This window comes from Falco punctatus (assembly GCF_963210335.1).
Source record: "Falco punctatus genome assembly, chromosome: 4".
NCBI classification, from domain to species: Eukaryota; Metazoa; Chordata; class Aves; order Falconiformes; family Falconidae; genus Falco; species Falco punctatus.
The window spans coordinates 1,657,065-1,670,615 of record NC_137583.1 but is presented as its reverse complement, the minus strand read 5'-3'; the positions used below and the strand labels follow the sequence as shown (position 1 = coordinate 1,670,615).

Genomic DNA, 13,551 nt, shown 5'->3' with positions numbered 1-13,551 from the left:
GGTGTTTCACTGATAATGATATTCAGAGCCATTGCTGTGACCAGCAGTGTGCAGTGCTATCCTCAGTGGGAAATGCAGAGGCTTCTTGACAATTTTTGCATACTGGCCTCCACTGTAGGTATTCACTTTGGGCCTTGGGCTGTTGCCTGTATTCTTGCTAGCATCCATTTCACCAAATGAGTCAGGATGTGGCAAGATACAACCTGGCTCCTCTCCTAAAAAGAAGAATTTTTCTTGCTGTCTGCAATCAAAGCATGGTATGTTGGCCAAACATTTGGCTCAGACTTTAGTTTGGTCTTTGAGTTTTGCCAAAGTAAAATTCTCAGGCGATGTGGAAAACTTAACATATGACTGGAATGCTGCAGAGCTAAGATCTTGTGTGTTACTGTGAAAACTTCTTTTTAAATCTCACTGGTGTCTGCCAGTGAGGAGACCTGGTCTAACCTGGGTAACACTATTTTGGTCTTCCTCCACTGTAGCAGAATCCTGGTGCTGTTGTCATCTAGCTGGAGGCATTTATCAAGTGTACAGTTAAATCCTGCACAACATCCCCTAACGGGTTTTCTGCAACTCTTCTTTCAGATCAGGTAGCAGAGGGTCGGCTTGGTCCCTTTACTGTGGTGTTGGACCACACGAGTGGTTTTGAGGGACTCCTGCTCGTTGATGATGACTTACTTGGGGTGAGTGTGATGCTGGGTGCAGCAGAAAATGGTCTTGTGGGACTAATAGCACTTGGGGCTTCTTGGTTTGTTCTTCATAACAGATCCCTGTCACTGGCTTTGTAGAGTATTGTAAATGGAGTCTACCCAGAAAGCTGCAGGATCCTGGAGGAAATGAGCTCTCCTGGGAAAAGGTCTAACAGTACCCCTAAATCTCAGCAAGCTCTGAGTGGAGCTGTGAGGAAGTGAAAGGATTACCCTGGCCCAGGGGCTCGCTGAAGAGCTTGGCTAAGCAGAGGAAAGGCCAGCAGCCAGCTTTCCTGTCCCTCCCTCCAGCAGACTGCCTCTTCCTTCCTGCCGGTCTTCTCTAATGATGGCAAGAGGCTAAAGCTGAGGCTTTCCTTTCTCCTTTGCTTACACTAGCTCCCCGCTTGTTCCTTAGCTGATGTTCCTCATGCAGAAAATCAGCTGAAAGAATCCACTGATCCTTTCCTACTTCAGTAATTTCTGCACTGCTTTCACCCCTTCCTGAGCACACACATCCCATGCTCCTGTGCTCATTCCCTCTGTAATCTGTGTACCCTTTTTTACCTGTAGCAGAAGAGGCTGCCCTGGTCTCCCTTTTCCCATTAACTACCTGCCGTAACTTACCTTGGCTGTACCTAGAATTTACCTTCCTATAGGATCAGACTGTCTTGCCTGTGAATTCCTTGTTGCTACCTTTGTATCTTCATGGTCTGTCCTGAGACTGAGAGAGTCAGGAGTTAATAGGGTTCAGTTCCTGGGCAGCATGTTACCTGCCAGTCCTGGGCTTTAGTCTGGACACCCTGAATCTCTAGTTTTCTTGTGACTTGTCCAGGATTCAGATTCTTTCCTATATAATAGTCACTTTTGTATACTTGTCACAATTCACTGGGAACCTGTCTGTCACCATGTTGTCCTCGTACTGCTGCTGAGCTGCATGCTTCACTGGGGTTTATCAAGTACAGATGAGCTGTGGGAAGGACCTGGATGGTTCCTCAGGGCCTGTTGGCATCAAGTAGAGCTTCTGGGATGGGGAAGATGTCCTGTCTCTTCCCTACACTGTACTTGTGAATAGCTCTCCATCTGGCTTTGGTTTTGAGGGCTAGGATGGAGAGAATGGGTAGGGCTGAGCAAACCTACCTTTTTGCCTGACTTTAAAATGTCTTCTGTTTGTTGGTCCAGGTGATTGGCCACAGTAACTTTGGGTCCATCAGGGCCACAACATGCGTGTATAAAGGTAAGGAGTTAAACCAGCAACGCTTTGAGAAAAGACCCCGGGAGGAGTGTACGGAGAGTTACACAACTAGAGAGCTCAATAAATTTTGAATATGTTCCAGATCTTGAGCACCCTCTTCCTCAGTTCATCCACTGGCTTCTCCAGGAAGTCAGAAGGATGGAGGATTGTGTGATGCCGAAGAGGTGGGAGGGGAATGCTGGGGATATCCCGAAGTTCCTTTGTGTGTCCCATTTATTTCTGTGGGAGCAGTGTCAGGTTTGGCTTCTCTAACAATGAGCCAGGTGGCAGGGATTTCCCATGTGGCATTTCTTTTGCTTTCAGGGAAATGGATTTACGAGGTGCTCATCTCCTCCCAGGGACTCATGCAGATCGGCTGGTGTACTCTCAACTGCAGATTTAATCAGGAGGTAGTGTAACTGCTGCACGTGGCACAGGGCTGCTCTTTGTTCCTCCAGTGCTTTTTAGGTCAGTGTGGAGTATCACATCGGCACTGTGCTCATGCCCTGCTGGCATTTTGTGCCCAGCACACACTAGAGATACCAGGTCTGCTGTTTTAAAAAGCTTCATAGACTTTCTGGTCTGTGTTCACAGGATGGTGCACACTGTGAAAGCCTTGCGCACTGTGTGTGTTGCTGTGCTTTTGCAGTGCATAGCCACTGCTAAGTGTTGACTTTCAGCTGGCATCGTCTGTGGAGAGTGTGTAGGTCTGCAGTACTGGCAGCCTGTCTCTCAGGATACCCCTCAGCAGCTAGTGCTATGGGGATTTTTGGCCCAGGAGAGGCAGGGCCAGACCAGCTTTTCTCAGGTACTGGGTGGGATGTTTGGTACTGGGAAGGGATGTCAGCTGCAGTTTCACTAACTTGCCACTCTGCAACATGTGAGAGAGGAGGTGATGGCCATCTGGGGGGGCTGCTTTGCCAGAAGTTGGAAGTGTAGGATGCCAGTATTATTCTGACCTGAAAATTAGTAGGGAGGGTTGTATTTCTCTGAACCAAAGATCACAGGCCACTGGATTCACTCCTAGAGTGAGGGCTTTTCCCAGGCAGAGCATGTGTGCTGTTAGCTGCTCTCCCTGTCTGCTGGTCTCCCCCTGTCTCCCCCTTAAAGCCGCTCTTGCAGTGAGAGGGATCCTCTATGCTTGGTCTGGTCTGAGTCTCGTCTTTCTTCCTTGGTGCAGGAAGGAGTTGGAGATACACCAGATTCATATGCTTATGATGGAAACAGGGTGCGCAAGTGGAATGTGACTACTACCAACTATGGCAAAGTGAGTAGCTGTCCTCCCAGGAACAGAATGTAGAGTAAGGAGAAGAAAGCAGGTGGCTCCTTTTGCCTACTGGATTCTGTTGGGCCTTGTGAAGTGCCCTCAGGCTGTCCTCACTGCTTCAGTATGCTCTCGGGGAGGCAGTCTGCCAGCAATTGTTTGTACTTTAGGGGTGCTGGACATGCTATCAGGGTGCTTTGTTTGGCAGCCCCAGCAGACTGATTCCCAGCACAGTGCTGCTGTTGGTCTCTGGAAGGCCCTGATTCTCTGTAGCACATCTGAGGGTAATGCAGTGTTGGGATAAATAAATATATGTTTGATCCTGTGCATGTTCCTAGTGCTGGAGGAAAAAAGATCCCAATCAGTGGCTTATGTGCAGCTTCCAGAAGTGTCTTAAAATGCTATGTGAGCTGCTGCGAGAAGGAACTCTCTTCTTCAAACCTGAATCACAAGGGATTGGTTGGGTTACAATTTTTCTTCTGATGTGAGAACACCCTGGATATGTGTTTAACCTTTTTTCTGCCTTTATTGCAGTCTTGGGCAGCAGGAGACATCGTCAGCTGTCTGATAGACCTTGATGAGGGCACCATTGCTTTCTGCCTGTAAGCATCTTTGTCCAGTTCCCTGCTTTGTTGATGTTTGTGTGTAACATAAAGGTTTCCTCACTGCTGAGCCAGTTGCCGAGTTGTATTTCTGCCCTCTCTCCTTTAAGTTCCTTGGTAGTTCTAGCCTTTGCTTTTCTGCTTTGTGTTCAGAAACCATCTAAATGGGCTGTTGAGTCTCCTAAGTTCAGGTGAGCGCTGGCTGATAGCTTTTGTGGTCACTGTAGACCTTGCCTGTCCTAGATTCAGAAGGAGCTGTGGAAAGGCTGATATATCTCCAGCCTCCAACTCCTGTGCACAATGAGCAGAGGCCAGCCTGAATAAGAATTGTTCCCTGGCCCTAAACTACAGCCTGCAGCAAGTCATCTGGAATTAAAAACTGTTAGATGCTCCATGTCATCTTTTAGAGAAGAGTAGACTGAGAGCATTATCCTTCCACCAGCATCAAATGGATGAGGCCAAAAATGTCACCTGCCTTTAAAATGTCCTGCTGGCTAGTTATCTCATAAGCATTTGGGTTGCTCTTGAAGCTGAGTGGACTCTGCATGTTGTGCAGACTCCAGTGCCTTCGTGTGTTGTCGTATGATAACAGGAATGCTGCTGTGCTTCCCCATTCAGCAAAGCTGTGATGTTTGCATGTGTGCCAGGTTAAGAATGATAGGAGGCATAACTGACTGATGTGTTGGCAAGTTACTGGGAGGGGAATGCAGCTACCTGGATTGCCCAGTTGACCTCAAAACCCTCCTCCTGTGACTAAACTCTTGTGGGTTTTTCTTCTTTCAGGAACGGCATATCTCTGGGAACCGCTTTTGATAACATCACAAGAGGTGCTGGAATGGCTTACTTCCCTGCCATCAGCCTCTCATTCAAAGAGTCTGTCGCTTTTAACTTCGGAAGCCGTCCGCTCCGATATCCTTTAGATGTTGGGAGAGGAGGTCTGAAGGGAGAAGAGCCTGTCCTGAGACCATCTTTGGAGGCTGTGGAATATACATACCTGACTGCGGTTCACCTTCTTCTGTTGGCACTTGTGCATAGAGCAAGGTCAAGGCGAGAAGAACCAGATTGCCCCTCAGCTGGAGCAGAACTGCAGGGCACACAAACATCAGTGCTGGTCCCTGCTGGTCCCTGAAATGAGATTTGCTTTCAGCTTTGAATCAGCAGCTACTGCTGCAGCTGGGGGCTGTCTGTTCTCAGGCACTCAAATCCTGCAAAGATCTCACTCTCCAGTTTTGGAAACCTTAATGCTGCTGTGCTGCTGAGCCTCTAGGCCACTGGTCTCTCCCAGCCATGTGGGACCTCTGACATGGCATTAGCGTAGCCTGCTGCCTTCCTGTGCAAATGCTGAAACCTGCAGCTCCAGTCAGAGCAGTCCCAGGTATGCCTTTTGATAGCTGTAGTGGAGGCTCCTGTCAGTCTTTCTGATGAGAGCAGAAGCGTGGTGTGAAATACTTGCTGCTTGCAGTATTGAGAAAGTGGGAATAAGAGCTTGTGGCTTATCATCCATTTAGAAGGCTCTGTGGTTTGAACTGTGACTGAGGCATGCGTGGGTGTAAAGTAAAATAAGAGACTCGGTCTTTTCCTTGCACAAACAAAAGTCCTGAGAGAATCATATTGCATTTTACCTTAACACTTGCCTACATATCCAGTGGAAGGTTACCGCCCCTTGCAAGATCCTCCTGTTGCAGACCTAGTGAAGGCTCACAAGCTGTTAGGCTACTTGAAGAATGTGATCCATATTGGCATAGATGTGACGGTAGGCTAATGTCACCGGGTGGATCTGTGGGGCACCATGCTGGGAAATGTGGTTCTGCACTTCTCAGCACATGCTGGCAACTCAGATGTTTCCATATGCCTGAGAGTCTAAATGCCTGCATGCTTTGCACGGGGCATGCATGTCCCTGGAGCTCTTCGGCTTGCAAAATGGGATTCCTGATAGTTCCAGAATTTAATTTAAATCATACTGGGCTTTGTTGTTCTCAGTCCTATGAAGTTTCATACCCAGTATGCAAGAGATTATGTTTGTAAGGGTCAGAACTGATGGATTTGATTTTGCAGCCTTGAAAGAAGCTTGTTCATATCCTAAACTTTTAACTGATGTCCTGGTGCAGTGATGTGGTGAAATTCTGGTGGGTCTGCCTTGAGAACTGTTTTGGCTGTGGCACTGTTTGCTAGAAAACATTTTTTTCTGCTAGAGCAAGAGATGACCTGTTTGTGCCAAAAGTATAGGGAATGCCATCTGCTATGGTCTTGCTTTGGATGGAGGCCTGCTTTACTAGTTGACCTCCTCCGTAGGGATTCCCATTTACAAATTACCACATACACCTGAACCCTTTTGGAAAAACGTGGTCAGGGTGCATGCATCTGGCTGATAGTAACTGACATCTGGACTGCACTACAGCTCTCCACAGGCATGGGCCTGGCTGCTCTTCATCCTGAATTCCCATGTTCAAGGTTTTTACTGCAGGCAGGCATGGGACAGCAAACAGTGACTGCTCCGGGCCGCCAGTTCGCTCAGTTGTTGGTGCGTGGGTGGATTGGATGGCATCCAAGCTGTATGTTTTTCTGGGTTTATCATTGCAGGAGGGGAAGCTGGTGGAGAAGGACACATCCATGTGGCAGCTGCAGGGAGAACCCACAGTGTTGATTACATTAGCCCACATTTTCAATTATTTCTCCCCTCTTATGGTGAGTTTTGACTTCCTGTTGCAGGCTTCTGTAGGTTGTTATTGTGCTTGCAAGGGAGGTAAACCTCAGCTTTCACAGGGAAGTGACTGTGCCTTAGAGGACTGTTGACCTGGCTCTCTGTCTGCAGTGCAAGGTGTACCTGGTGGAAGATGTGCTCATGACCTTCCTGTTGAGCATCCTTGAGCAAGGAGGGGCAGTGGAGGCCCATCCCCTTATTCAGCAGCTGCTGGATCTCATGTGGCTTCTTATGGAGGTGAGTTGCTAAGGTGCTAGTTCCTCGCCAGGGGTCACAGGGAGATCCCGGGAGTGCTGAGGACAGGAGCCTTCCCTGGAAAATGCTGGTAGTGTTCAGCTTCTTCCCCTTCCTGGTGACAAGATCTTTTTTTTGTGATAGACCACCATCTCACCTAGTTATCTGTCTGCTGTTTCGCACCCAGGGAATGAGGGTTGAATGCAGCGTAATTGATAATGGTGACACTGACAATGAGCTAACAAGGCATTTCTAAGCTTCTACTGCTAAAGGAACTGCTGATGTTGAATATCTGCCTGCTTTGGGAACATCAGACTTATCAATAAGAAGCGACTTGCTCTCTTGGATGTTGTTAATGCTGATGTGACTGTGGAGATCTTAAACGCCACCATGTGCCCCAAGAGATCAATCAGAGTGTGGAGGACTGGGGTGGAAATGGGCACTGCACTGTCACCACTTCCAGAACCACAGGGAAAAACCTCCTCCAGCTTCCCATGCCCCTTCCTGTCCAAGGTGAATGAGGTCACTCCTTCCTGGGACACTTGTTTGAGGCAGCCGTTGCTAGCCTCTGGGAAGCTGCTGCTGCTGGAGTAGTTACATAGAGCCAGTCATTGCCAGGGATCTGCTTGGAGACAGCATGACTGTTATTTGGGGTGGCAAATAACAGATACAGGCCCTGGCCCAGTCTGCTGTCATGAAAAGTTTAATTGAAAAATGTCATGACCCACTCCGGTCCATCATCTTCGAAGTGAAGCTGAGGACCCTGGTAGGGCTGCTGTGTTTGTGGAAGAGATGGCTCTCATCCTGCCAGCTGGCTATGAGTCCAACTCAGAGAGAGCTCTTCCGTTGTCACATTTATACAAGAGTAACTTTCTTTTTCGGGGTTGATTCTGCCAACACTAAATTAGGTGGGTTCAGGGGATGGGAGGAAGAGTGACTCAGCCCGACTAAATAGGACCTGGGACTTTGGCTTTTTGTAGATGACTTCTGGGTTGGTTTTACTAGTGCAAAAAGTTGTTTCCTTGTAACAAAGTGATGACACCAACTTCTGCTTGGACTCTCTCCTGTGGAGTTAGATGGACAAACACAGGGTTCAGAGCACCTGCTTGTTCAGTTCAGAAGTGAATGCTTCTTTCCAAGGTCACACCTTGGGAACTACAGCTGTTCCCAGCTCCATGCTCTTCATGTGTTTCTTATTTTCTTAGGAGTATGAAGTGCACGAGTGTCTCAAGCAGCTACTGATGTCCCTGCTGCGGGCTTATAGGTTCTCCCCCATCATCCCAGACTTGGGATTACAAGTGAGTTGCAATTCTGAATCCCCAGGAATCGGTGACTAGCCATTTTCTGTTATGACCCCTTGTCCAATGGCACATAATGTTTTGATTTTTGCAATTGTTTGATCCAGAGGTGGCAGTTCTGTGCCACTGTACCTCTCGGGGGCTTGTATCCCCTTCTGTAGATGGAGTCACTTTTGCTTCTCCTGTTTCCCTAGATTCACTACCTCCGGCTCACCATTGCAGTCTTGAAGCATGAGAAATCTAGGAAATACCTACTCAGCAATGTTCTGTATCCTTTGTGCCTCCTCTAGTCTCAGTTCTCCCTGCCCTCAATAATGCAGCCAAGGAGACTTCAAGGATCTGCAGATCCTGGGAAGCAGAAGCCATCCTATCTTTGAGAAGTCCTTTCTCATTTCTCAGGTCTCCTTTGTCTGCCTGACGCCACTCTCTACAAAGTCCTACTTTAAGGAGGGGGAGCAGTGTCATATAGTTCTCATCCTGGTAACACAGAGGACTTCATTTCTACCTGGCTGACCTCCCTAACATCCTTAGAGCAAAACCACTTTCAGAGCAGTCCAGCTGCTATGCTAGCATTTGGGCAGCTGATCTGATAACTGTGTGGGGCTTCTCCTAGGAGAAGGGGCATCTTGCAGACCTTTGAGTGGCTATTTGGAAAGGGGTCTCTCACTACGGCTCTGGAAGCATGCCCTGTACCTTCTCCCATAGCTTCTGTGCTTGCTTTAACTTGGCTGCAGCTTCGATGTGCTCCGTTCTGTTGTGTTCTTCTACATTAAGAGCCCACTGCGTGTGGAGGAGGCTGGTTTGCAGGAGCTCATTCCCACCACGTGGTGGCCAAACCGCTTCACCAAAGAGGTGAGTAAGGGCACATTCACTGAGGAGACGGAATAAATTTTGTGGCTGGCTGTTTCCATCATTTTCTGGCTGAGGAAATTGGATGGCTCGTTTTCCAGCTGCGTTAGCACTGATGGATCCTGCAGAGTTGTGTGAGCTGTAGCCTCCATTTTCCTGTCACCTTTTATTGTCCTCTTAGAGGGGACGCTTGGGGTGTGTTGCTCAGGACAGGGAAGGGGGACAGTTTTCTGTGGCAACAGATTTGGAAGGGACTCTCCCAGAGTCTAAGGAATTACAGGCTGACTTGGGTGTTCTCAAAAGATCTCCTGCCCTTACCTGTTGCCAGGCCAGGGAAGGCCTGTTTATGTGTGCTGCCAGCTACAGTCACACACTGGCACATTGTTTCAGGGAGTTTCTGCTCTCCATTTAGCAAGACATTTTTCCCATGCAGTGATCTACTAATCTGTGTCTGTCCCCCAACCAGGGCAAGGAGAGTAAGGAGGTGAAGGAAGAGAGTGCTGAGGAGAGACTGAGGCGGCGGGCATATGAAAGAGGCTGCCAGCGGCTCAAGAAACGCATTGAAGGTCTGTGAGGAAGGAGGGAAATTGCCAAGATCCCCCATACCTTGTGCAGCCAGGGAGACCAACTCTTGAGCTGTTTCCAAATCCCCTTCACAGCCCGAAGTCCAGCTGTCTTCCTTCCAGGACAGGCTGTGCTGCAGAGGTGGGGACCAGCCATGCTGTTACCTGTTGCGGAGGTTACAAGTCCTGGGACCCCACTGCACAGACCCGCAGCATCCCATCATGGGGCATGAGCAAATCAAAATTCCCCTTTAGAGGCATTGTTTATCAGCTGTGGATTAATTTATTGCTAGGTGGCGGAGGAGAAAATTCTCAGTGATGGGAATGGCTTTCTGCTGACGCTGGTTCTTCCTGGGCCCCCTCTGCTGAGGAGGTAGCCTTTCTCCTGGGGACAGGGTACTACAATTGGGGTTAATATGGGTATTTGCTCTCCAGTGCTTGTTTTCTGATGGCAGACGTGTGTCCCCATTTTAGTGGTGGAAGGTCTCCAGGTTCAGATTCTGAAGCTGCTGCTGAATAACAAGGACAGAGGAGGAGTAAGTGCTCTGTGGATCTTTTGATAAAGTATCTCCACATCATGGGAGTTTTAAGGCATAGATTTACCATCTAACTGCTTTTCCTCCCGCCAGGGGGAAGCCTCCAGATACATCTTCCTAAACAAATTCCGCAAGTTTCTTCAGGAAAACGCTAGCAACAGAGGGGTAAGTCAGAAGGCCAGCCTTCCTGCAAGCCTCACCCTGAGAGCCCTCTGGCATCTTCAGGCTGGGAACTCTCCCCTTCTGGCTGCGCTGCTTCCAGCAGTTGATCAGCTGAGGTCTAGATACGGCAGGGAGTGGGAAGGAGGAAGAAGACCTGAGGCTAGAAACCAGGCAGCTTATCCAAGTCCTATGCAGTGATCTATAGGAAAGTGCTCCGTGGGAACTGAATGTCCTCCTAAAACCTCGGGGAGCATGGCTGTGGGGAGCTCTGCCACAGCTGGTTTGCTGGCTTTGGCATCCTTTTCACTGCCCGGGTGAGGACTGTTCTGGCCCTGGATCAGGCTGTTGGCCTGCAGCTTGGGGAGGTAGGCATCCACTGCTGCAGGAGGCCCTTTCTTCACCTGCATCTCTGTGTTTGTGATCAGTCCCATCTATCATGGTGGAGCGTGTGTGTCCTTCCTCCTCTGTCAGATCAGCTTGTTTCAGTGCTCAGGACTTTCTAGAGGTGGAAGCTGCTGCCTGCTGCCAGGGCTGGGCTCTCTACCAGTGCTGGAAGCTAGAGTTGCTCACAAGGCTGAAGTTTCTACCTGCCCAATGTGGCTGCTGGGGCTAAGTGCACTTTCACACCTGCCCTGATGGCTGAACTCTCATTCTTGCCCTAGAACTTGACTGTGTTGTGCCCACCGGAGTACATGGTGTGCTTCCTGCACCGGCTTATCGCTGCCTTGCGTTTCTTCTGGGATGGCCACAAGGCGAAAACCCCTGCCACGCTGAGCAGTGAAGGTAAGGCCTGGAGGAAAAGCTTTGAAGGCATTTCTGTGATGAGGACATGGGTCTGCCTCTTGGCAGTGCTCTCCAGGATGCTGGAAATTTTGTGTTTCTTGTGGATGCTTGAGCTTTCTGCCATCCTGTGTCTGTAGTTCCCAGTCACCCTGGGAAATTCCTGTGTGCAGACCTATTCCAGTTAACATCCAGACCGGAGACCCGCAGAGGGGCAGCTGTACTGTCTGCTAGTTCCCCCTGTCCGCTCTGGAGCAGAGAGCAGAGTATTGATTATGGGTCTGTCGAAGGGCAGCTCAGTGGTCCCATAGTCAAAGTTTAGGGGGAAATACTTGCTTCTGTGGTTCCCAGACTGTGGGATTAAGGGGAAACCAAGTCAGTGCCAGTTGCTTTCCCACTGTCAAATCCCATCTTGCCTGTCCTGCCATGATCTGCTTGGCATTCCCTTACTTTAGGCTGACCCTTTCTCCAGACTCAGTAAGTGCCTTACCATCCCTATGGGACTAAGTGAAAGAGCTGGAGTAGCCAGGTGGAGAGCTACCAAGTTTTCCCATGGTCCAGTTTCCCTCAGTGACTGTGGCTGGAAGGGAGGAAGTACTTGGAGGCTTGTCCATGGCCATTGGTTGCTCCTGTTTCTCCATGGATCTAACGCTTCCTTGTGGCAATCAACTCTGCCCTAACGGTTTGTGCTTTTATGACAACAAAAGTTGTAACTAAATGTTAGTCTAGGCTGAGCCCTGGAGTCTGTCTTAGGAGGGCTTACATGTCTGCTTGGATCCTGTGCATGGGACTCGTAGAAAAAACAAACCTCCTTCTCTGCTTCAGAGGCCTATGTCCCTCCTCAACTCTTCTATAATGGGAAGGTGGATTATTTTGACCTTCAGCGACTTGGAGGTCTCCTGTCTCATCTTAAGAAAACTCTGAAAGGTAAGTGCTCTTATTTCCAATACCTGCATCCAGGTCCTGGCTGGAGTTCAGCCAAGAGACATCCCAGGGAGAGAGCCATGGGGTAATGAATTGTGATTAAATTCGAGGAGAAGAGACTTGAATTTTAATGAAATGCAAGTTATGCTGAAGAAGACACCATCCCTCTTGGGTGGAGCATCCTTTAAGTTAACAGTTTACTGTTTATATCCTTGAATTCGGTGTGTGGCTGGTGGAGGGAGGAGGTAGTGTGGGAATACCACAGCCAAGAGCTGGGAGCTGTTAAAGCACTGGCTGTCAGCCTGCATCTGCTGGGTGTGAAGGATGTCCAGGATTTACTTGCTGTACCACTTCAGGCAAGCAGTAGCCACCCTGTGTATGTACTGCAGCTGTGTGTTTGTATGCACCATGCTACTCTGGCAATAGACTTTCAAAACCTCCCTTTTGGAGGAGTTAGAAACCCCTTGCCTTCCTGTTGGGCTTCATTTATCTCTGGTTTCTGGCTAATCTGACACTTGCCTTTGGCTCAGATCTTTCTTCTCCTTCCCAAGTGTGTCTGCAAGATTAGGACCATTTTCCCTGTCTCAGATTAATCCCTGGCTGTTCGAAATTAGATTACTTAAGAATGATGTAATTTCTTCTGGTCTCTTACCAAGGTCTTCCTGGCCAGCTTTAAAGACAGGGCTATGGACTAGAGGACATGTTCAGGCATTGTACAGCATAGCTGTCAGTGCAGCCTTCTTCTGGGCTGAAAATGGTTTCTGGTCTGAGTCTCAGTCCTAGTGCCTTGGGGACATATCATAGGACGGAATTGAAGAACTGGATGCTTAACAAATGGTCTCAGGCCCTGATTTTCCTTCCCTGCACTGGTTTGGCCTTGGTGGTTGTCTCCTGGTTCCTCAGTTATTCTATTTATTGCTGGTAGGACCAGGAACAGAAATGGATCCTGGGTGAGCAGCACCCATCGCGTCTCTGCTGCTTTAGCAAGGGCAGGCCTATTCTATGTAAGGAAGCTGGAGGGAAGATGAGCTTGTTCTGATGCACCAGCCAACTTTGGTGGCTGCTTCTTTACTGCCAAGAAGCAGGAGAGAGGATGAGTCTAGGGCTGCCTTATGAGATGCAAAGGGTGACTCCTGTATTCACAGCTGCTTTGGTGTTCTCTGTGCAGATGACCTGGCTGCAAAAGCCAACGTCCTGATCGACCCTGCGGAGCTGCAAGCAGTGACTATGGACGATCTTGATGAAGATGAGGAATCAGCAACATCAGCAGCACAGGTGAACCATGTACTGTTATTTTCCTGAGGGGGCCCTGATGCCAGGGCAGCAAGCTCAGCCTCTGGCTAGAAAAACTTTGCTTTAGAGGAAGGCAGTGTCTGGGCCAGGATTGTAACCATTCCATGGACAACCAGATAAAACAGCTGCGCTTGCATGAGTGTCACTAGAGATCAGCAAGATCCTAGATGCACCAAGTTTGAGCAGCAAAATTTCCTTTACTCTGCTCTCTCACTACCCACTGATCTGATTATGCCCCCTCCCCTCCATGGCAGCTCTTGTGCTTGCATTTGAAAGAGTGCAAGGCAATTGCAGACAGAGCAGCTTCTTGCTGTGCAGATCTGCTGCTTGTACCTGGCATGTGCCCTTAGAGGAAGGAATATCCATTTGCTAACCTGGCACTGCTGGCCCAGCTCACCTTCCAGTGGCCACTGTACATCTATACCAAC

At 49.0% G+C, this 13,551-nt stretch overlaps 1 protein-coding gene across 5 annotated transcripts in view; it reads left to right on the top strand.

The window, feature by feature from the left end:
* Window positions 1-13,551, top strand: part of RNF123 (ring finger protein 123) — a 51,900-nt gene that overhangs the window by 6,714 nt on the left and 31,635 nt on the right. For all 5 annotated transcript variants that reach the window (XM_080387477.1, XM_080387479.1, XM_080387478.1 and 2 more), the window contains 18 exons: window positions 583-680; window positions 1,866-1,920; window positions 2,242-2,327; window positions 3,098-3,184; window positions 3,716-3,783; window positions 4,567-4,698; window positions 5,428-5,536; window positions 6,364-6,468; window positions 6,596-6,721; window positions 7,924-8,016; window positions 8,211-8,284; window positions 8,751-8,868; window positions 9,332-9,431; window positions 9,903-9,964; window positions 10,058-10,129; window positions 10,789-10,909; window positions 11,732-11,833; window positions 12,999-13,105. In XM_080387477.1, the coding sequence (XP_080243603.1) occupies window positions 583-680; window positions 1,866-1,920; window positions 2,242-2,327; window positions 3,098-3,184; window positions 3,716-3,783; window positions 4,567-4,698; window positions 5,428-5,536; window positions 6,364-6,468; window positions 6,596-6,721; window positions 7,924-8,016; window positions 8,211-8,284; window positions 8,751-8,868; window positions 9,332-9,431; window positions 9,903-9,964; window positions 10,058-10,129; window positions 10,789-10,909; window positions 11,732-11,833; window positions 12,999-13,105 (1,715 nt within the window). The remainder of the gene's footprint in view (window positions 1-582; window positions 681-1,865; window positions 1,921-2,241; window positions 2,328-3,097; window positions 3,185-3,715; window positions 3,784-4,566; window positions 4,699-5,427; window positions 5,537-6,363; window positions 6,469-6,595; window positions 6,722-7,923; window positions 8,017-8,210; window positions 8,285-8,750; window positions 8,869-9,331; window positions 9,432-9,902; window positions 9,965-10,057; window positions 10,130-10,788; window positions 10,910-11,731; window positions 11,834-12,998; window positions 13,106-13,551) is intronic.